General features: G+C 43.6%; 2 protein-coding genes across 4 annotated transcripts in view; one reads left to right on the top strand and one right to left on the bottom strand.

Annotated features, from left to right (window-relative positions):
* The window catches only part of ZNF169 (zinc finger protein 169), a 38,126-nt gene extending 37,391 nt beyond the window's left edge, over window positions 1-735 (bottom strand). For all 3 annotated transcript variants that reach the window (XM_070400823.1, XM_070400824.1, XM_070400822.1), the window contains exon 1: window positions 652-735. The gene's annotated coding sequence lies outside the window, so the exon portion shown is untranslated. The remainder of the gene's footprint in view (window positions 1-651) is intronic.
* On the top strand, window positions 59-22,246 carry LOC138998927 (spermatogenesis-associated protein 31A1-like). Its single transcript, XM_070400968.1, has 7 exons — window positions 59-708; window positions 871-949; window positions 16,421-16,555; window positions 17,439-17,502; window positions 18,088-18,148; window positions 18,395-18,456; window positions 19,809-22,246. The coding sequence occupies exons 1-7, from the start codon at window positions 59-61 to the stop codon at window positions 22,202-22,204; spliced, it is 3,447 nt and encodes a 1,148-aa protein (XP_070257069.1). The 3' UTR covers window positions 22,205-22,246.
* The last annotated feature ends 1,153 nt before the right edge of the window (window positions 22,247-23,399 follow it).

Genomic DNA, 23,399 nt, shown 5'->3' on the forward strand with positions numbered 1-23,399 from the left:
ACATCTGGGCATGCTTGCAATGTTTTCATAATGAAAAGCTGAAAATAAGAACTTAAGTATGGATTCTGACCGCCCTCCCCCTCCCTCGGCCCCTGTAATTCAGGGGTCAGCCAGCCGCCCGGGGGGTTTGCGGGAAGGGTCCCTGCCCATGGGCTCCATACCCTTTACCCCACCCCGGGCTCTTGGGAGGGCCCCGCACCGGCGGGAGCCATGCGGACACAGGGAAGCCCCAGGCAACAGGAATACTGACCCCGCCAGGACCCCAGCCTCCCGCAAGGTTCTGGGGCCGCTAAGAGAGTCGCTTGGCCTCAGGCGCCCCACCCCAAATAAGTCTGCGGGCCAGCGCTTCCCCCAAACCCGGGTCCGCGGGGCCAAGCAGCGCCTCCCCCAGCACGGCGGGCACCACCCGGCCGCGCGCCCCCCGAATACCCAGAGGAAGCCCGAGCGCAAACCCACAGCCCTAGGCACGTCTGCTCCGGGCCAGGGCGCGCGTGTTCCCCAAATCACCCGTATTATTACAGGCCCCGACAGGACAGGACGGCGGGACCCCCGCCCTGAGAACTCACACCTCTGGGCCAGAGCGACACTTCCCACGCTTTCCCTTCCCAGGTTTCCCGACTGTCCTTCCCTCGAGCTGGCGGCCAAACCTACCCCGCCCACCACAGCCTCGGGAACAGTCACCGGCGCCAAGCTACGTCCAAGGGGCGTGTGGGTCGCTCCCCACACTGCCCCAGGGCGGGACTACAATATCCAGAATGCCCCGGGGCGGGAACTACACTACCCATAGTGCCCCAGGGCGGGAATATAATACCCAGAATGCCGCGGGGCGGGAACTAAGCTACCTACACTATTGACAAAGTCCCTCGTGAGGACTACACCTCGCTACCCACACACCCACCCGCCTGCCCTCACAGCCCCACTGGACTCGGACCTTCAGCCATGGTCTCAGGTACATGCCCACTCATCTGTCAGAATTACAGCCACTCGGGCTCTGGGACAAATTGTGAAAAATCAGACCAGTAAAGTCAAACTGACTTCGGGTGCATGAGAAGGGTGGTTCAGGTGAGCACTAAAATCTTTCTTTTTTAAGTTACAGGGTCTTTGTAATTTTTGTTTAAATTATTTCTAAAAAATGAAAAGGTGTTAGTTGCCTGGATGTGTACTTGTCCTCCATCCTGCAGATTGACCCGGGTTTTTACATTTAAATAAAAGCACATAATGAATGAAGTACTAACAAATGCTAACGATACTGGCATTTTTCTTTTTTTAAGAGAATATTATGAAGTTTGTTTTAAAAAAAAAACAGAGGTGTCACAGAATTAGTCCAGACATGTTTACTAAACAAAAACAGTCAAACAACAACCCTCAGGAGTAAAAATCACAATCCCCAAAGTCTATGTTGTCTGAAATACCAACTTTTACACAAAATTACAATACATAAAGAAACAATGTGACTCATACTCATGAAATAAAGCAGTCAATAAAAACTATCATTGAGCCCGGCCTGCATGGCTCAGTGGTTGAGGCTCGACCTGTGAACCAGGAGGTCACAGTTCCATTCCCCATCAGGGTTGCACCTTAATCCACAGTAGTGGGTGTACAGGAGGCAGCCTATCTGTGGTTCTCATCACTGATGTTTCTACCTATCCCTCTCCCTTCCTCTCTGAAATCAATAAAAATCTATATTTTTTAAAAGCTATCTTTAAGTAATTTCAGACAATGAATTTAGAAGACAAAAATGTACAAAAAACTATTTAAATATACATTTCAAAGAAATGGAACCACATTTAAATAAGGAATAAATCATGATAATAACAAGTAGAGGATATCAATAAAGAGAAAGAAAATACTTTTTTAGAGAATCAAGTGGAAATTCTCAGAAAAGAACAATAACTGAAGTGAAAATTTTACTAATAGGGATCAGGAAAGATTTGAGATGGCAGAAGAAATAAACTTGAAGATAGATAGCACCTTTGAAGTCTTCTAATATGACAACCGAGAGAAAAGTAATTTACAAAAAAAAAACAAACAGTGCCACCTGTAGAACCACCTCAAGTGTACTAACATATATGTAATGGGCCGTTTCCAAATCTTAGCTATTGTAAATTGCGCTATGAACATAGGGGTGCATATACTCTACCTGATGGGAGTCTCGGGTTTCTTAGGATATATTCCTAGAAGTGGGATCACTGGATCAAATGGCAGTTCCATTTTTAATTTTTTGAAGAAACTTCATACTGTTTTCCACAGTGGCTGCACCAGTCTGCATTCCCACCAGCAGTGTACTAGGGCTTCCTTTTCTCCACAACCTCACCAGCACTTGTCATTTGTTGATTTGTTGATGGCAGCCATTCTGACAGGTGTGAGGTGCTACCTCATTGTCGTTTTAATTTGCATTTCTTGGATTATTAGTGACTTTGAGCATTTTTTCATATGTCTCCTTAGAGGAATTCTTCATGCCCTATACCTAGAACAGTGATGGCGAACCTTTTGAGCTCGGCATGTCAGCATTTTGAAAAACCCTAACTTAACTCTGGTGCCGTGTCACATATAGAAATTTTTTGATATTTGCAACCATAGTAAAACAAAGACTTATATTTTTGATATTTATTTTATATATTTAAATGTCATTTAACAAAGAAAAATCAACCAAAAAAATGAGTTTGCGTGTCACCTCTGACACATAAGTCATAGGTTCGCCATCACTGACCTAAAAGATGGAATTCTTTCAGCTAAAGTTTTTATATATTAATTTTCTTACTTACAAATATGAGTTTTTCAATAGGTAGTAGAGTCACCTCTACCTTAGATCAATGTGTTAGCATAGTTTGATAAATTTCATTACTTACACATTTTCTGAAACTACAAAAGTCTATATAAGGTTTTAATGCCTTTTGAGTGATGGAAGAGACCAAAGTTCATTAAGGAAATGGTTTATTTTTACTTAATGTTGTTCTTATAAAGTGTCTTATTAACACTTAATATTTATTTTCTTATCTTTCTCCCCTTCCTGTTTGTGAAAGTAATGAATATCTTAGAAGATGGAGTTAACTTTGATTTTCGAATGTGGGAAGGTTTGTGGTTTGACCTGAGCACAGCAGTGGAGTTGATATGGGCCACTAGGAAGCTTGGAGTTGTTCATGTGAGGGGCACCTGTGCTTTTCCCAGTTCCCTTTGCAGAGTACATTGGCTGTGGCTTCTCTACTATTCGTGTTGTAATCACAGTTGCCGTTGGTTAGGTGGGGAATTGGGAAGTCAGGACGTCACCTGGTTGGCAGGGTGGTCCTCAGTCCCTGTAGTAAAGGGGAGGTTGCATGGAATGGTTTCTGAAGGCACTTTTTCATGTAAAAGCCTTGAGTTCTGTCAGAATTACTTTTCCTCCAGAATTAGTCTTAACTCATAGTTAATTTCAAATTGCAGTTTTTGTTTTAACTCAAAGTGAACTTTGGTGATACCTGAAAGGTCAAGTGGAATTTCTTTCCTGTCTCTCTTGTTCTTTGCTGCCAAGAACCCACTTTCTGTCCCCTCTTGCTAACATGTCACAGTGTTTTTATTTCTAACAGTTCTAGGAATGGGGGTTTTCCCCTTCCCTTCAAAAGTCAGCCAGCCTTTCTCCTGGTTAGAAATGACTTGTTTTCGTTCCATTTTTTGTTTTTGAAAGCGAAAAGCTTTTTACTTGCTGTTTACATTTATGAAGTGTTAGCAAATTCGTCATCTCGATTCAAATTCCTGGCGATTCCATGATTTAAATGCAGATTGGGGAAAGTACAGTCTTAAGTCAGGTAGACTTAAAGGCATTGTGCTCATTAGGTTTGTTAAGCAGTGTGCTTCTATAAGTTGAGAGAGAAACGAAGGCTTGTTTCTTACAGGGTTTATGCATTTTTGAATAATGGGATCCCAGACCTGTCTAAGTTGAACTAGCCTTGCTTCATGTGTCAGAGGGAAGAAGTGAGGAGCTGTTTGAAGAATTATTGAAAAATCAACTCAGTTTGTTAACTGGTCACTAGCATCATTAACATCTGTTCTTCCTAGTATTTTTGTTAAGAAAAATATTAAGTATGTAAAAAGTTGAAATGGAACATGTCTATTAATATATCCATCATCTTGGTTCAATAATTAATGTTTTGCTAAAAATGTATTTATATGTTTGTTTTTTAGTTCAACTATTTGGAATTACGTTGCAGATATCATAACACTTCACCTATGAAAACTTCCATTTATATCATCCCCACCAAAAAATAAGGATAATCTCTAACTTATTCATATTACTATTATCACATCGACTAAATTAGCAGTAATTCCCTAATGATGATTTTTCCCATGAACTTTGCTTCCATTCTGAATTGTCTGCATCCCATCCACTTTTTAGATTCTTCTTTTTCCCAGTTGTAAAACTAACTACATCTTTTCAAAATTTGGTTAGTTGTTGCTTGTGAAACTTATGATTTTTATTAGTCCTTTTTAACAGTATTTTGTGTACACAGCTTTTAAAGATATCTGATTTTGCATCCCCACATTCAAGTCTTTGTTGGTCCATTCTGTTTATCCTACTATATTTTGCCAAAGTCGAATCTACTTGACTATTGTACACAAAGACTTGGTATTGTATCAACTCACTAGAAGCCAGTGCATGAATTCACACACGGGTGGGGTCCCTCTGGGTGGCCTGCAGGGATCGGCCGAAACCCGCAGTCCAACGCCGCCTGCAGCTCCTACCTGCCGCTCCCGCTCATCCCGGCCCCACTGTGCCTGCCGCGGGCTCCCGCCCAATGAGTCCCGGGAGAAGCTTGCGCTGTCTCAGTAGTGCTCGCCAGCCATGAGCCCTGCGTCTGGGGCCCTTCCAAGGGGAGCGGCCTGTGGGATCGGGCTGAAACTGGCTCTCCGACACCCCCCGAGGGGCCCCAGGTTGCAAGAGGGTGCCGGCTAGGCTGAGGGACCCCACCGGTGCACGATTGGGCCATGGTGTGTCTGGGCTCCAGGGTGTGTCTGGCCCATCTTGCTCAGACCCAATCCACTGGACCCCAGCAGCAAGCTAACCTACTGGTCAGAGCATCTGTCCCCTGGTGGTCAGTGCACATCATAGCGACTGCCCAACCAGTTGACTGTCTGCCCCTGGTGATCAGTGCACGTCATAGCAAGCGGTTGAGCAGCCTTAGCATATCACACTTTGATTGGTTGTTTGGTTGTTCTGCCGTTCAGTCTATTTGCATATTACCTTTTTATTATATAGGATTACCTAACAAATTCAAAGCACTCCTTAACATGTATTACTGTGATTTTCATGCTTTCAATGTTTCAACCTCCACAGTCCACAATGCTGGTTCAGAGTGGAGCCTGTTAGGATGGGCCTCTGAGGGTTAGGAAGTATAAGAAGAACCTGCAGGTTAGGAGAAACGTAAGATGATTAGCTCATGGGATGGCATCCACAAAGAGGAAGCTGAGATGGAAACAGAATTGTGTTTTGTGCTGCCTTACTTATTAACCAGGGAATCATGCTTACTAGGAGCACGAAGGCAGTGCTAGACATACTTAGAACCTGAAAGCGCATGAGGGCTGCAGGAAAGGGGAAGGGGGCTGGCCAGTTAGGTTTTAAGCTTTGCAATACTTCAGTTTTCATGTTAAGAGCTGCTCATAAAATGGTTTCAAATTTCTTAGATTTGGAAGTAAAAAATATTTTATTTGTATTCAGGACAGTGGGAGGCCATTTAATTAACGCAAAATTGTAGAAAGGGCTTCAGGGGTGTGGAGCAGCCGACTGGTGGGAGCACCTGACCATCAGCATGGGCTAAATGAGCAGCCTTTTAAAGAGGAGTTTTATTACCCTTGTGTTGTGGAATTTTTTGTTTTGGTAGATATTTAGTTATTTTCATTTTTAAAAATCTTTTAATTTTTAAATTAACCATCTGTTACCATCATTGTATTCTTAAACTTCATGCATTTCTACTTTTTATCCCCATGAGTTGTTCATTACTCCCAAGTATTTCCTCCCATGGAGTCCCTTTTCACCATCTTCTTTTTATTGTACAAACCACCTTGCAATTTTATTCCAGCTTTTCCTCTCCAAGACCTCCTGCAAGCATTGATCTCCTGTACAGTTATGCAGTCTCTGTATTGCTCTCCCTACATCACCGCCCAGTTGTGGTGAGCAGGCAGAGGAGATCCCCAGCCCAGCTCTTCCATAAGACCAGGCCAGACTCAGAAACAGAGAGCAGACTGACAGCTGTCAGAGAGAAGGGGTTTTGGGGGGCTAAGTGAAAGGATTAAGCTCCCAAAAAATACTCATAGACACAGATAACTGTATGGTGATTACCAGGAGGAAATGGGGTAGGGCAAGATAGAAGAGGGTAAAGAGGCGTAAAATGGTGACAGAAGAAGGCAAGAATTGGAGTGGTGAACACACAATACAATATACAGATTATGTATTATAGAATTTTACACCTGAAGCCTATATAATTTTATTAACCAATATCACCCCAGTAAATTCAATTTTAAGAAAACAATGAACGATTTTGTGTAATTTGTAAAGTTGGGGATTATTATATGTTTTATATCATGGCTTGTTTTAAGAGTTAAATTATGTAGTAGTTGTACAGAGTGCTTATGCAGTTGTATAGTTCTATTTAAGATCTTTTGTAAATATTTATGTAGCATCACAGGCTAGCTAAGTTATAAATTTTCATATTCTAACAACCGAAAATAACTTTACTCTTGTTATTGTGGATATTATTACTTCTAAATCTCACCTTTTAAAATAACTAATGATATAGTAAAATGCAAAAATATGATTTTAAGGTCATAATCAATCTATGGACAATATTATCAGTAATTTGTAAAAAGAAATATCACAGGAAGTAGTGCTTCAGAATATTTTCTGGGTTTCCAAAATGGCAGCAGATTTGGTGGAAGCTACACTGACCTTCTCCAAGGACCAAACTGGAATTACAACTAAAATATAGAAAAATCATCCAGAATAACCAACTGAAGACTAACTGGAGAGAAGCCTTATAACCGAAGACTTAAAGAGGAGGCCACATCGAGACTGGTTGGAAGTGCAGAGGCGTAAGAGGGCTGGCCGGACTCCCACAGGCAGGAGCTGAAGTTCCAGAGGAAGATCTCAACTGTGAGAAGTTTCCCCCTGACAAATCTGGGCTCTAAACCCAAAATTTGCTTCCCCGTCCAGAACACCAGAATCTGGAAAGGTGTCCACAGAACATCTGGCTGTGAAAATCAGCAGGGTTTCTGCTCACCAGGGAGAGATAGCTAGAAATTCAGGCACCCTCTTAAAGGGTCAATGCACAAAATTTTATTTGTAGCCGCTCACCTTGGGCTCCAGCAGAGGGAGGGCAGAGTAGACTAGAGCTGTATGAGGAGAGTCTAGGATGGGTAGCTCTGGGGAGAGAGCTGAGAGGATAGCCGCCTGGATCCCAGTGTTGAGTCATTCCCCCATACTGCAGAAGATATCTTTCTCCAGATGACCTTTCCCACCCATGCAGCTTTAGCCTGGGGGAAGCAATAGCCCCACTCATTAGAATCCCTCTTGCCCCACCCTGTGGAGCTTATGTAAAGCTGAGCTCTACAATCAGAGGTTCATTAAGTGAGACTAACAAACAGCCTACAGGCAGAGGCAGATCCCTGTGTGCTTTGAGTCTTTGCCTCATCTATTCCTTGGCCCAGGGCTAGTAAAAGCAGACTTTGGTGCACATTTTGGTCCTTTCTACACACACCCAGGCCCAGCAGAAGGAGCCACAACTTGTGGGTCGCTGATAGCCCCAAACAGATTGCGGGGAGCCAATCACAGACAGTATCTGACATTGGCCTGTACCACAGTCCCTCCAAAGAGGCCCAGAAAAAATACAACCAGTAGCCATCTTTACAGAAAAACAGAGCAGGATCCAAAAAGCTGCACAAGCAGCATATCCACAGGGAGATCTCAGCAGGCACCAAACCCAGCTGAGGTAAATTCCACTTCGTATAATCAGCACTTGCACAGCCTTTTGCACACTGTGTTGGGGGGTTGAGCCTCACTGTCAGCCAGCCTGAGGGTTGAGCTCACACATGAACAGGTCAATAGCAATCAAGATTCAATTACAACAGGAGCATCCACACAGCACACACAAGAGACATTCTTAGAGCAGCCAGTGGTAGTGACCAGGGAGACTGCACCACTGAGCCCCACAGGTCACCTACTACATAAGGCCTCCCTACCAAGACTGGGAGTCATAGCAGACCTACCTAATACATAGAAACAAATGCTAACTGGCAGCCAAAATGCAGAAACAAAGGAACAGGCCTCAAATGAGGAACAAAAGAATACTCCAGAGAAAGGGAGTGGAGGTAAGCAATTTATCAGATAGAGAGTTCAGAGTAATGATTATAAGGATGTTCAACAGCATGAAAAGGATATAAAAGCCATAAAAAGGACCAGTAATAAATAAAGAATGCCACATCTGAAATAAAGAGTACACTGGAAGGAATAAACAGCAGGCCCGATGAAGCAGAGGATCAAATCAATGATTTGGAGGACAAGGTAGGAAAAAACACCCAATCAGAGCATCAAAAAGAAAAAGGACTGTTAAAAATGAGGATAGTTTAAGGAACCTTTGGTACAACATGAAGCATAATAACATCCATGTGATAGGGGTACCAGAAGGAGAAGAGAGAGAGCAAGGGATTGAGAACCTATTTGAGAAATACCTGAAAACTTTGCTAACCTGGTGAAGGAAAAAGACAAATCCAGGAAGCACAGAGAGTCCCAAAAAAGATGGACTGAAAATGGTGCACACCAAGACACATCATAATTAAAATGCCAAAAGTTACAAAGAGAGGATCTTAAAAACCACAAGAGAAATGCAGTTAGTTACCAACAAGGGAGCTCCCATAAGACTGTCAGCTGATTCCTCAACAAAAACATTTCAGGCCAGAAGGGATTGGCATCAAATATTCAAATTGATGAAATACAAGGACCTAAAACCAAGGCTACTTTACCCAGCAAGGCTATCATTTAAAATTGGAGGTGAAATTAAAGGAGTTTGTCACCACCAAACAAGTATTACAATAAATGTTACAGGGCTTGCTTTAACAAGCAGAAGAAAAAGAAGAGAGGAACATAGTTTTTAAAAAATGACAAAAAATACATACCTATCAATAATAACTTTAAATGTAAATGACTTAAATACTCCAATCAAAAGACATAAGGTAACTGAATGGATAAGAAAATAATACCCACATATATATACTGTCTTCAAGAGACCCACCTCAGAACTAAAGATACACACAGACTAAAAGAAAAAGGATGGAAAAAGATATTTTATGCAACTGGGAAAGAAAGAAAATCTAGGGTAGCAATACTTATATAAGACAAAATAGACTGAAAACAAGAGATATAGTAAGAGACAAAGAAGGACACTACATAATGATAAAGGGATAAATCCAGTTAGAGGATATAACTTTGTAAACATTTATGCGCCCAACATAGGAGTACCTAAATATGTAAAGTAAATCTTGACGAACATAAAGGTAGAGATTGACAGTAATACAGTTATAGTAGGGGATTCTAACACCCCGTTCACAACAATGGATTGATCTTCAAGATAAAAAATCAATAAGGATATAGAGGCCTTAAATGACACAAAGATCAAATGAATTTCATTGATATCTTCAGAGTATTCCACCACAAGGCAGCAGAATATACATTCTTTTCAAGTGCAAATGGAACATTTTCCAGGATAGATCACATGTCGGGACACAAAATAGGTCTCAATAAACTTAAGAAAATTGAAATCATATAAAGCATCTTCTCTGATCATAATGCTAAGAAACTTGAAATCAATCACAAGAAGAAAACTAGAAAACACACAAAAACATGCATGCTAAATAACATGTTACCAAACAATGAATGGGTTAAAAATGAGATCAAGGAATAAATCAAAAGATACCTTGAAAAAAGATAAATGAAAATGAGAACACAACAACCCAAAATCTGTGGGACACAGGGAAAGCAGTACTAAGAGGGAAATTCATAGCATTACAAGCCTATCTCAAGTAACACGAAAAAGCTCAAATAAACCACCTAAGTTTTCACTTAAGGAACTTGAAAAACATCAACAAAATTCAGAATGAGGAGAAGGAAGGATAAAGTAAAGATCAGAACAGAAATAAAAAAAAAAATAGAGTCTAAAAGACCAGTACAAAAAAAATCAATAAAACCAAGAGCTGGTTCTTTGAAAGGTAAACAAGACTGACAGACCTTTAAGCAAGCTCATCAAGATAAAAAGAGATAGAAACCATATAAATAAAATAAGAAATGAAAGAGGTGAAGTAAAAACTGACACCGAAGAAATACAAAGGAATGTAAGAAAATATGAATAACAATATTCCAAGAAGTTGGACAATCTAGAAGAAATAGAAAAATTCCTAGGAACATGAACATTCCAAAATGAAATCAGGAAGAATCAAAAAACCTGAAAAGACAGATTAAAACTAGTGAAATTGGAGCAGTAGTAATAATTTTAAAAACTCCCAACAAACAAAAGCCCTGGACTGGATGGCTTTACAGGTGAATTTTACCAAACATTCAAAGAAGAGCTACCACCTATCCTCAAACTATCCCAAAAAATTCAAGAGGATGTAAGACTCCCAAGTTCATTTTACGAGGCCAGCATTATCCTAATTCTAAAGCCAGATAAAGACACAACAAAAAAAGATAATTATATGTCAATATCTCTGATGAACATAGATGCTAAAATCCTCAACAAAATATTAGCAGATCAAATCCAGCAGTGCATTTAAGAAATTATACACCAAGATCAAGTGGGATTTATTCTGGAGATGCAAGGTTGGTACAATATCCACAAAACAATAAATGTGATACACCATGTAAATAAATTGAAGGATAAGAACCATATGATCATATCAATAGATGCAGAAAAATCATTTGATAAAATCCAGCACACATTTATGATGAAAACTCTTAGTGAAGTGGGGATAGAGTGAACATACCTCAATATGATAAGTGCCATATATGACAAACTTACAGAAAACATCATACTCCTTGGGCAAAAACTACAAGTGTGCCCCTAAGATCAGAAACAAGACAGCAATGTGGGCATTCACCACTCTTATTCAACATAGTACTGGAAGTCCTAGCCATAGCAATCAGACAAGAAGAAGAAATAAAGGCATCCAAGTTGGAAATGAAGAATAAAACTATCAGTATTTAAAGATGACATGATACTGTATATAGAGAACACTAAAGATTCCACCAAAAGACTACTAGAACTGAAAAATGAACTCAGTGAAGTAGCAGGATACAAAATAAATATCCAGAAATCAGTCCCATTTCTATACACCAATAATGAACTATCAAAAAGGGAAACTAAAAAAAAAAAAAGGATCTCATTCACAGTTGCTTTAAAAAATAATTAAAATACTTAGGAATAAATTTAACCAAGGATGTAAGAGACCTGTACTCGGAAAATTATAAGACACTGAAGAAAAACGTTGAGGAAGATACAAATAAGTAGAAGCATATACTGTGTTCACGGATAGGAAGAATTAACATCTTTATAATGTCCATATATCCAAAGCATTCTATAGATTTAATGCAATGCCTATCAAAATACCAATGGTATATTTCAGAGAACTAGAACAAATAATCCAAAAATTAATATGAAACCAAAAAAAGACCCCAAATAGCCACAGCAATCTTGAGAAAGAACAGCCAAGTTGGGGAGGTATCATGCTACCTGATATCAAACTCTATTACAAGACTACAGTAATCAAAATAGGGTAATACTGGCATAAAAATAGACACATAGGTCAGTGGAACAGACTCAAGACCAAAAATAAAGTCACACTTATATGGTAAATTAATATATGACAAAGGAGACAAGAACATACAGTGGGGTAAAGATAGCCTATTTGATAAATAGTGTTGGGGAAATTGGATAGATATATACAAAAAATGAAACCAGACTACCTTCTTACACCACACAGAATAAATGCAAAATGGGTTAAAGACTTAAATATAAGACTTGAAACCATAAAACTCCTAGAAGAAAACATGGTGAAATTTCACACATTTCTCTGAGCAATATTTTTTCTACTATATCTCCCCAGGCAAGGGAAACAAAAGAAAAAAATTAACGAATGGGACTAAATGTTTTTGCACAGAAAACGAAACCAGCAACAAAATGAATAGATAACCTACTGAATAGGAAATATATTTACTAATGGCACATCATTGAGGGAATGAATAATATGCAAAATTTATAAGAAATTCATACAACTCAACACTGGAAAACCAAACAATTCAATTGAAAAGAGGGCAGAGGGCCTGAATAGACATACAGATGGCCAATAGACATATGAATGTCACTAATCATCAGAGAAGTGCTAATTAAATCCACAATGAGATATCACCTGACACCTGTCAGAATGGCTATCATCAATAAATCAATAAACAAGTATTAACGAGGTTGTGGAAAAAATGAAACTCTCATGTGCTGCTAGTGGGAATGCAGATCGGTGCAGCTGACATGGAAAACAGTATGGAGTCTCCTCAAACAATAAAAAATGAAACAGTCTTATGACCCAGTGTTTCCACTTCTGGGTACATATGTCCAAAGAAACCCAAAACACTAATTTGAAATGATATATGCACCCTTATGTTCATTGCAGCACTATTTACAATAGCCAAAATATGGAAGCAACTCAAGTGCCCATTAATAGACCAGTGGATAAAAAAGTGGTGCTACAAAAAAAAAAAAAAAAAAAAAAAAGTGGTGGTACATATATACAATGAAATATTACTCGGCCATAAAAAAGAATGAATACCATTTCCAACAGCATAAATGGACTTAGAGGTCATTATGCTAAGTGAAATAATTTATTCAGAGAAAGGCAAATATCATATAATTTCACTTATATGTGGGATCTAACAAGCAATATAAACAAAATAAACGCAGATTCATTGAAACAGAGACCAGATGGTTCCCAGAAGGTAGGGGGGTTGAGGGTCTGGGTTAAAAAAAAAAAAGAAAGGTACTAAGAACTACTAATTGCTAATTACAAAATAGTATTGGGGATGTTAAGTACAGCATAGGAAATATAGTCAATAATATGGTAATCTCTATGTACAGTGCCAGGTAGGTACCTAAAATATCAAGGAGACAACTTTGTAAAGTATATGATTGTCTAAACATGATACTGTACACTTGAAACTAATAAAAAATAGTAAATTTAAACCGGAATTGAAAAATTAAAATATTTTAAAAGAAGCCCAACCATGACTTGTAAATTCAATCACACAAAAAATAAGGAAGTATCAATAAGCAAATTGCTACTTTACCATATTCTGAGCTTAAACATCGGTAGAAATACTTGAGTCACAATATAAATTTGAAAAATTTGCCAAAACCGGTTTGGCTCAGTGGATAGAGCGTTGGCCTGCAGACTGAAAGGTCCCAGGTTTGATTCTGGTCAAGGGCATGTGCCTGGGTTGCGGGCACATCTCCAGTGGGAGATGTGCAGGAGGCAGCTGATCGATGTTTCTCTCTCATCGATGTTTCTAACTCTCTATCTCTCTCCCTTCCTCTCTGTAAAAAATCAATAAAATATATATATTTTTTAAAAAATTTGAAAATACAAATGTTAACCTTCATTGATTTTATTCTACCATTATCACTTTTCTTTCTCATTATTTCCCTGAATGAATGCCTGATGGTTAATTTTCCTGTGTACTTGAATGTCCCAAGAAGGTTTTAATTTCTTTCATATTGTATTAACATTTTAGTTTGGTGATTTACACTCTGTTTTGTAACATCCTGTCAAAATGGTACAAAGTCAGATCATCCTTTAAAGAAAATTTGACTTTGATTGACATCGGCCTATTCAACAGCAATGTTATGAGACAAGAATACAGGGGAGTAATATTTTAAAGGATTGAAAAGAAACAAATTTTAAGCCTTGGATTATATGCAGTTAAGGTCTTTTAAATTCGAAGACACAGAAAATGATGTTATCAAAAAATAAAGTCTCAAAAGTTGTATTTCACATAAATCCCTTTGAAAATATTTCTAGAGGAATTCTCCAGTAGGAAGAAAAATAAACCTCCAAACACACTATTAGTTTTGTGGAAAAAATGATTGATGTTAATGACCTTTATTGTATCCTAGAATATAGATGAAAGTGTAGCATATTCAGATAACTCAGAATTAAAGCTCCAGAAAATATCCCCTTGAAATAAAGACTGCTGTGATGGAGAAAGCAACATCAGAGGAGGCAAGAGCGCTTGCTTGGCTGGCTGAGATGATATTAATATCGACATATATAAGAAACTGAAGAGGAAATTAACATAATTAATGACATAAAACCATTACAATGTAAGAAATTTCCAAATTCCATATAAATAAAAAGAACACTTGATCTATAAAGTGTAAGATTCAACAGGAGGGGGGGAAAAATAACAATAAAGAAAGTATGGAAAATAAAGTGTAAACTAAGATGGCAGAAATAAATCATAATACAGCAATAATTAAATGAATCAAGGTAAAGATGGTCAGATAAGATTTTTAAATGTAAAAAATTTTTAAACAAAACATATTGAAAATAATAGAAAAATACAGAGGGCAAATATGAACACAAGGATGACCTAAGCCCAAATATTGATAAAAGGTTGAATCCAAGGTAACAATGGCATAAAGGAGGAAAAGACTGGGAACCGTAGAAGCAATGGTAGATGTAGAAAAATGTGCTTGTTCATGACAATGCAGTCAAATGAACTCAAATGCCCTGGTTCCCGTAAAGCTGTCTAAAAATATGACCAGCAAGGAGGGGACACGCATCCCTTTTAAGTGCACCTGGAGTGTTAAGTTTTCCGTATGGATCCCGATTACTGCTGCTGAAGGGATGCAGAAGGGTACCATAGGGAAGTCTATTTGGTACCATAAGCTCTCTCTGGATGGTTCAGGCTGGACTTGAGGCTCCAGACGTCTGGAGGGGAGGGCATGGAAAGGCAGGGCAGGGTCAGAAAAGCGAATATGGACAGAACACACTAGTGATATCCGAAGAGGCTGCTTAAGACCTGAATCAGCCCCAGGCTTTGACCCCTTGTCTTGCCTTCCACCCTTCAAACCCTAAGGGTCTGTCCTCAGCTCACCCTGACCCATTCCTGGTTTCTGGGTGTAGCACATGTGCACATGTCTGAATGTTTGTGTATTGTCCCCAAATTTATATGTTGAAATCCTAACTCCTAAAGATGATAGGGCCATTGAGTGGTACTTGTAAGCCCTTATTAATGCGATTGGTGTTTTATAAAAAAGGCTCCAGAGGTCCCTAGCCTCTGTCCACCATGTGAGAACACAGCGAGAGGCTCTAGCTATGAACCAGGAAAGGGCCATCACCAGAAGGTGACCTTATGCCTTGACCTTGGACTTGCCAGCCTCTAGAACTGTGAGAAGTAAATTTCTATTGTTTTTAATCTGCCCAGTTTGTGGTATTTTGTTCTAGCAGCCCTCAGGGACTAGGACAGCGTGTTTCAAAACATATATGGAGAGTGAAGACTGGGCCAACACAACATTTGAAAAAAAGTTTTAAGTAGAAAAATTATGGATTCTTGGATTTGAAAAGACTGGATTGGTTTGTGAAAGGATGAGTGTGTGTGTGTGTGTGTGTGTGTGTGTGTGTGTGTGTGTGTGTGTCCCAAAAGTCTTTGTGCAGTTTAAAGCTTTACTAACTCCAGAATTATAAGTGCTACAAATTTATAGTTATTATTTAAAGGTTTGACTACATATAACTCTTTTATACTTAGATTTATACATCTTGAATAACAAATTTTAATTTTTTGTGTGTAGGTAGCTCTGATTGAAAATGTGACTAAACAAACACTAAGAATTCACAAAACTAAGTAAGTGTAAAAGTTTTGAGCCTGGGTTTATACAAGACAAAAACATGATGTGCGGAAACTAGAGTTGAGGGCAGAAGAAATAAAATAAAAATCCCTGGGAAATAGCCACAATTTCAGGTTCAAGTTCAGATTTTCAAGGTTTATGAAACTGATGGGCCTCAAGTCAAGATCTCTTAGGGACAAAGGGAACTGGGTGACATCTAGGTTCCAGATGAAATTAATAGAAAATTGGCTAAAATCTCTCTGGCAGGGTGGAAAAGACCTGGGAGGACAGATCTAGAAGGTCCAGTAGGGTACAGGAATATGTGGGGCTGGGTGGTGGGGGATGGGCATCCTCCTCTTCTTGTCCCTCCCCCACCCTCAGGAACCTTTATGACAAGGTCACAGCTCTGTGATGCAGGCCTGGGTTTCTGCCCAAAGTGAGCTGGCAGTGTTCCATTGCCTGAGGGCAGCAGTGCGAGTCAGATCATGGAGAACCTTCTCTTCCCTCTGAAAAGCGCCATTGCTACCTGGCAGCGCTCCAGTCCTTGCTGGGTGATCGATGTCATCCTCGGCATCGTGTGTGGGGTGCTGCTCTTCCTTGTGTTAGTCCACGGCTCCGAGAGTGATGGACCCTCCCCACCACCGAGGGAACATAGAAACACCAGGAAGGTAAGGATCCCTTGGCCCAGACCCAACAGAGATGATCTTTTTTCTCTTCTTATTCCCACTTTTCTGAATGACCCAGGGAGACTCCTTGGATGGGAAGAAAGAGCAACTGCTCTCAGGAAAGAATAGAACCTCATCCTGCTGGGAATCAGCCAGGCGGGGCAGGGGTTAGAGCAGGTGGGAGGATTTCTATGCAGAGATCTCTGACCAGGAGGCCAGGTGTGGTGGGGGATCTAGGGCACAGCCCCAAACACAGTGACCAGTGGCCAAGGACAGAATTCTAAGGGCTGGACCTGTGGGGGACAGGCCCAGAGTCCTGGTTCCCCACTGCCTTCCTTGGCAGGTGTCTGGGGTGAGCCTCCCCTCTGTGGGGCTGATCCGAGGGCAGGAACCTGAGGGAGCCCCTGGGGGCCGCTAGCAGGGGCTGGGGCGGGCTGTGGCCTGAGGGAGCTCCAGGTGGGCCCACAGGTCTGAGGATGTGTGTGTTTCTTGAGCTGAGAAACAGAAATAGAAGAAATCAATGGTGCATCTCACATAGAAAATCATTTCTGCATTCTTCAAAGCAGAAAACAAAATATTTTACCCACTTTACAACTACGTAAAAGCCAGCTTTAAATCAACATGGTTTTATTTCTATCATAAATACTCACTGAACCATGAATTTCTCAATACTTGAGGAGAAGAAACAATAAAGCTAAGACTCCACAGAATACTTCAGCATTAAAGACACTCTGATACTAAAAAATAGTAATAAGTAAAAGAAAAACCAGAATGCCGCAGTAGGTAAATGTAGAAAGTCATATTGCTCACGAACACTGAGCGTCTGCCGCTTGTCTAGAGAGGAGAGTGAGAATGGGGTCCCAGCCCCTCATTTTTCTTGTCTCAGCGTTCAGTGGAGCTGAGGAGGAGCAGCAGGAGCAGGAGCAGGAGGAAAAGTGGAGCTTTGAAAGGTGAGCTGCTGCCCTCCCTCAGCCCTGCCTGCGAGTTTGCCTCCATCTGCATGTCCCTGAGGCCCAGGGCCCGGTCCCCGAGGATGCCAGGGCAGAGCCGTCTCTCAGGAAGCAGAGCCCTCGGGAGGCTCCAGGAAGGAGGGAGAAGGCAGATGCTTCCCAGATTCCGTGCTGAACGAAGCCTGAGGGCCTGGGAATGGGTGTTTCCCTAGCAGGGGTCCCAGGAGGGGCATTTGGGCTGCTGTGGACCAGTAGTGCCTGACTGGGAGCTGGGACCTCCAGGTCCCGCTGTGAGTGTGTTGCTCACCTTTGCTCAGATTCCTCCCAGGTGCCCCTGCCCTTTCTCCCCCACAAGGAAGTAGGGAGGGCCGCAGGGGATTGTGGATAGGAAACACTTTGTAAATGACAAAGCACTACCTGTCCTGAGCCTTGCCATTGCTGTCAGGGGTCATGTGGCCTTGACCCTGATGCTTGGGCTCCTGAGTCAGCTCTCCAAGGTGTCACTCTTAAAGGGCCATGGCAGTCAGCCTCCTGTAAGACCCCCTGGCCCTGGTGTACCATGTGACGCAGTCTCCTGACTTCCAGCCTGCAGAGAGTGCCTGCAAGAACTGGAAAAGGCTCGGAGCCTAATCAATCTTCTTGGAAGGTAAAGAATCTTCCCCTTCTCTCCAGGGTCCTCTTCCCTCCCGAACCTATGATGTCACATTAGGCCGCCTGGCTCTGACCTGGGAGGGGCCATGGGACAGGGTGTGGCTATGGCCTTGAGGTGAGGGACAGCAGGAGCACTGGGAAGTCAGGGTCAGGGCCATGGAGGACCCTGGGTCCCAGGTGCCCACCCCGCCCAGCCCGCCTGCCTGCTCCTGGCTGCAGCCTGTGCCTCCATCTCCTGCAGCCACCTGGAGAGGCCCCCTGAACAGGGCAGCTTTCGTCAGCGCTCCCGTCAAGACCCCTCTGGTGAGTTCTGCAAAGCAGCGCCTGCTGGAGCCAATAGGCCCTATGGGGAGCTTGTGGAAGATGCTGCTCCCACCATGTCCCCCTCGGCTTCTCTGGCTCCTGTGACTGAGTACCCATTACCTCTGGCCTCCACCTTGTCACCAGGCCCGCCAGCTCCTCAGTTTCCCTTCATTCCCGCTCATCCCTGAGTGCCTCTCAGCCACCAGAGCCTTTCCTTCCCCTAGATGACCTTTCACCCCAGCCACTTGCACTTTCCTGTTCCCCCTCACTTCCCCCTGACTCAGGGGCCCACCTTCCACCTCCCACAGCCTCCTCTCCCCGCCCAACACCAGCCTCCACTCTGACTCTTCCCCAGTGGGACTCAGTAACACTGACACTTGGCCCCATCCTGCAGAGTTCATGTCCACACACACCTCGGTCAGCTTCTCCCACCCCAGCCATCTCAGGCCTTGGCCACTCAAACTGTCCCATTTCAGCCCTGTCCTGGTGGCAGGTGGCTGCCAAAGCCTCATGCCTCTCAGCCTCATCACAGTGGGAGTCCCAGCAAGAGCACCCGTCTCACCACCCACCAGAGGCCTCGTTCCAGGAAGACCCCGCAGACAGGCAGGCAGAGGCTGGGGACCTCTCTTTGCTCAGCTCTGATGAGCAGAACCTCCTGGAGACACACATCGCAAAGAGAATCAACATAACGATTTTGAAAGAAAATGAAAAATACGCATCATATCCAAAACAAATGCACCCAAACTACCACCCGCACCCTTTGGGGAATACGTGGAAATCACTGGGTGCTGAGCAGGACACCACAACCCCCCAACCCTTCTGGAGCATGGAGGGCGATCAAGAACAACTGCATAGACCTCTGCAGCTCTACAGCCAGCTTTTTTGGGGTCTCCCCTCCCTGCATAGCGAATCCCTGGAGGCTACTGCCTGGCCATCCAAGGGCTCTTCCACATTACAGCCTCCACCTTTCTTATTCAATGGCATCTCGACTGCCTGCCCAGTTCAACTGCAGGCTACAATACCTCCACTGCTCTCCCATTCCCAGCACATGTCTCACTTGGAGTCCCAATCTCCACCCTTGCTTCCAACCATGCTTCAATTACAGCCCCCACCTCTGGCTCAGGTCCAGGCCCAGGGCCATCTCCCATCCTCTCTACCAACCCTACCACCTTCTCCACCTCAGATGAGGGGCTGTGGACTATCATGCCCGACAGCCCAGAATAAGCCGCAATCTTTAATCCCAGTTGATATTCAACATCCAGAAAGGCCCTTGTTGCAGAAGCAAGTAGAAAGTGGGTGGGATTTATCCTCTGTAGTCAACAGATCTCAGGAAGTCTTCACTGTCTTCACAGCCAACCTTCCCAAGGACAGCATCCTTCCTGAGAATTTTCCAATCAGCCCTGAGCCCCGGAAGCAGCTGGAGCAACATCCCCAAAACTCGCATATGCAACACAACTGGGAGCTGTCCCCCAAGATCCGAGAACCTCCAGAACTAGGGCAACATCAGAGTGAATCACCAGGAATATGTCAGGCAAAGGACAAGCATGAGCCCTCACAGCCCTCTTCACTCACAGGTGAAAGCAGCAACGATGCACAGAACGTGGGGCCTCAGCTAAGCCCCGATACAGGGAAGGTCCCAGAAGACCTCTCCAGGGGCTCAGAAATCTCCTTAGTGACGTTTCAGAGGGGAGACTCTGAGGAGTCAGAAAATGATGAGATGCTTTGGAGAAGGGACTCCAGAAGTGAGTTACTGAGGAACTTAGACAAAAATCTACAAAACACGCTAAAAGGCCACTTGGGCAGAAAGTTGGGACAGGTGAGCAAGAACCTGATGAGTGTGCATGGACCCTGGCTTCCTGTCAACCACTCTTATGCCACGGCTGACACTCACATGGAAACCAAAAATCTAGGAATCTTAAATGGCTGGGAACCCTGCATGAACGCCTCCCCCGGGGCCTTCTTTCTCGATACAGACATTCAAAAGGTGCTAGAAGCACATGTTACAAAGTTATGGGTGAAGCACCGGTGGGGCCTGCCCCTCAAGGTCCTCAAGCCCGTGAGTCTCCTTAAGTTGAAAAGGGCTCAAGCCTCACCCATTCTGCAGTCCCCCCTTCCCCCCTCACCCAGCTGTGTATCTGGGGCCTACTCGATAGTCAAGGTTGTTGAGTTCCCAGGAAAACCTCCTCAGGCCTGTCCGGGAGAGAAAGTGAAAACAGAAGACTCAGTTCCCACCCTGGCAAGGCCTCTCCTTGCCCCCTCACCTGTGTGTGAGGACATGCAGGGTGCTCTGGGAGGGACCCCACCTGGTGCTGACCATGGGCCTGCAAAGGCCTCTGTGACTAGGCAGGTGGAGTGGGCCGAGAGGGGCAGCTTAGATCTCAGTCCAAGTTCAGCAATGGCCAGGAATGAGCCCAGAGGGAAGAGTAGCAGCGGGGCCTCACAAGACCCCTTCGATAGGGTAACAATGCTGGAGATGAACTTAGGATCCCAATCTTTGAGGGCCAAAGAGGTGGAGGAGACAATGGAGGCCAGTATGTCCCCTGCTCTTCAACCAGAATTGGGAACAAATGTACAGACAACATCCCAAAACATCAATGCACATTTGAGGAATGTGGAAGCTCCAAGGACCAGTAGCGTCTCCCTATTCCCTAGAATGTCTGTTCTCCAAGATCCAGGAGAGCCATGCCTTAAAAATGAGGTCACTAATGAACTTAAGTCCAAAGTGAAGGTACCTTCAAAGAGCCAACCTCAAGACTGTCCCACACACAAGCCCCTTGCTGCAGACAACTTGGCTTCTCAGGTGCACCATCGCCACTTCCAAAGAGAGCTCCCTAGAGTCAGGCTAGCTTCCCATGTGTTATGTGGCCTTAAGACACCCCAAAGGAGCAGCCAAGGGAAGCAGGAACCCAGGATCTCAAATGTTCAAGACTCTTGGAAGAATCAGAGACAAATGATCGTCCCTGCCTGTAAGAGAGAGAATTGTAGGAGGCCCAACCCAAGAGAGCAGGCAGAAGGGCCTGAGAAATTGGGGACTTCTCACACCATTAGAAAGACCCCCTCTGCCATGGCTATGGGCACAGTAGACTCTGCTGGGAGGAAATACCTTCAGCTGGGGCCAGAGAAGAAACAGGGTCCTCCAGAAAGTTTCTTCAGACAAAGAATGAGGCTCTTTTTTCAGGGGATTTTCTCGAATAAACAACTCAAAGGTCAGGATGCTCTGCTAAACTACAAGCTCAATTCAGCCCCTGCCCAGGGCCAAGGACCAGTCAAAAGCATATCGATTATGGACCCCAAGATCCCTGAGGCTCAGACACTCATAACAACTGTAGGACAGATTCTAGAGGAGAAAATTGCCATTCACCATGGACTTCATACCACAGCATTAAATGAGCACATACAGGAACCCCAAGCCCCAGTGTGTGGGTGCTTTTGCTACAATAGGCTTCCCTTCTACTCAGAGAAAGGGGGAGTGATGAGTCATACAGCCTGCAGTCAGCAGGCCAACTCTAAGGACCAGAATTGTTCCACTAGGGAAGGGCAAGTCCGACAGACAGAGTCCTTGGAAAGTATCAGATTCAATGATGAGCCCTTGGGCCTGAGTTGCCTCACATCTCTTCCCCCCAAGAAGATTTTGTCTTCAGTCCATCTCTGCCAGGATGGGCCAAAGGTGCCAGGTGCCCTAGGCCACCATCAACACTGCCCGAGGCACTGTCTTTTTCGGGTGGGTGTCTTGCCTGGTCGACCATAAACATGTCTCTATGAAAAAAATCAGTCCATTTTCTCAACACATTCAAAATATTTAATTTTCCTCAATATATGTTTGTTTCCTCCTGAGAGGTTGTGCAGTGGCTTCTGTCTTTGGTGTGCTCCGTGTGCACTTTGGCTTCTAGAAGGGAGGGCCATAGAGGGAGACTGACATTGCAAGCTCACTCCTTATCTCAAGTTCCTTCATTGCACCATATGTTTTCACAAATAACAAAAACTACTCAAACAGAAAGAGAAAAACCCATGAAGACCCCACCCCAGGATCTGGTTCAACCCATCTTTCTCCTGCTTCCGCTCTACTTTGAATGTTATGCAGCTGTAGGGGACAGGTTTACGGGGACATCACAGGGCTGGACATTCCCACTCAGGTTCCAGAAAGTATCAGAGCAAAGTGGATGGAAGTTTGGGGGGTGGGGGTAATGGTGTGGAGGTTGCTGGGCCCTGAGTTCAGAAGCAAGCTCTTGGTGTGAAATTGATAACATCTGCCCTTAAGACCCCTTCTCTCCCTGATGAAGGCTGGGGTGGAGATGTCCCTGTGAACCCCTCTTAGCTCACCCTCCCCAACCCTGCCTTTCCCACACTTAGAGCCCAGTGAGGAAGGCACTCTTCGCTCTGTGGATAGGTGGCAGCGTCAGGGAGTCTGCTGAGGGCTGAGTTCACCTCTGCCCCAAATGAATGAATGGCCATGGTCATGGGTCACCTGCCTTCCTCTATGTAAATCCTAGGGAAGCAGTTCTGGCTGATGGAATGGAGCATGACTGTGGTACCTACTAGTATCTGACAGGCGGACACGATGAACCTCAGGCGGAATGTGGGTAAAGAACTGAAAAGGTGGGATCCAAGGAAGAAGGCAAAGTGGCACAGAGTGTTCATCAATGTGCAGTGACCGAGGAGCCCGAGGTCCCACCGCCATCTACCAGCCTGGGGCGGGGGGAAGGGCTGCACCCCAGCTCCCTGACCACAGACCTAAGGAAGCCACCTCTAGGGCCAAACTCAAAAAAGTAAAACAGGGAGGGTTAATGTCCTCACAATAGTTAATAAGCTTGTGCATCCTCACCTCCTGAAAGGATGACAGGACAGGTGGGGAAGCCAGGACTAGGGAATTCGGGATGCCACACCCAGCATGGGAACCTTCAGAGAAACACATGAACCAACACTGCTCCGTGGGAGATATGGGG

This window comes from Myotis yumanensis, unplaced genomic scaffold (genome assembly GCF_028538775.1).
Source record: "Myotis yumanensis isolate MYYU_CA2020_CCGP unplaced genomic scaffold, mMyoYum1.0.hap1 SCAF_21, whole genome shotgun sequence".
NCBI classification, from domain to species: Eukaryota; Metazoa; Chordata; class Mammalia; order Chiroptera; family Vespertilionidae; genus Myotis; species Myotis yumanensis.

Excerpts from the sequence above, each read along its gene's own strand:
- LOC138998927 (XM_070400968.1), top strand. The coding sequence starts at position 59 with ATGGATTCTGACCGCCCTCCCCCTCCCTCGGCCCCTGTAATTCAGGGG. Across the intron at positions 709-870 it reads AAGCTACGTCCAAGGGGCGT|GACTACACCTCGCTACCCAC; the intron begins GTGGGTCGCTCC and ends GTCCCTCGTGAG. Across the intron at positions 18,457-19,808 it reads CTCCCGTCAAGACCCCTCTG|CCAACCTTCCCAAGGACAGC; the intron begins GTGAGTTCTGCA and ends CTGTCTTCACAG.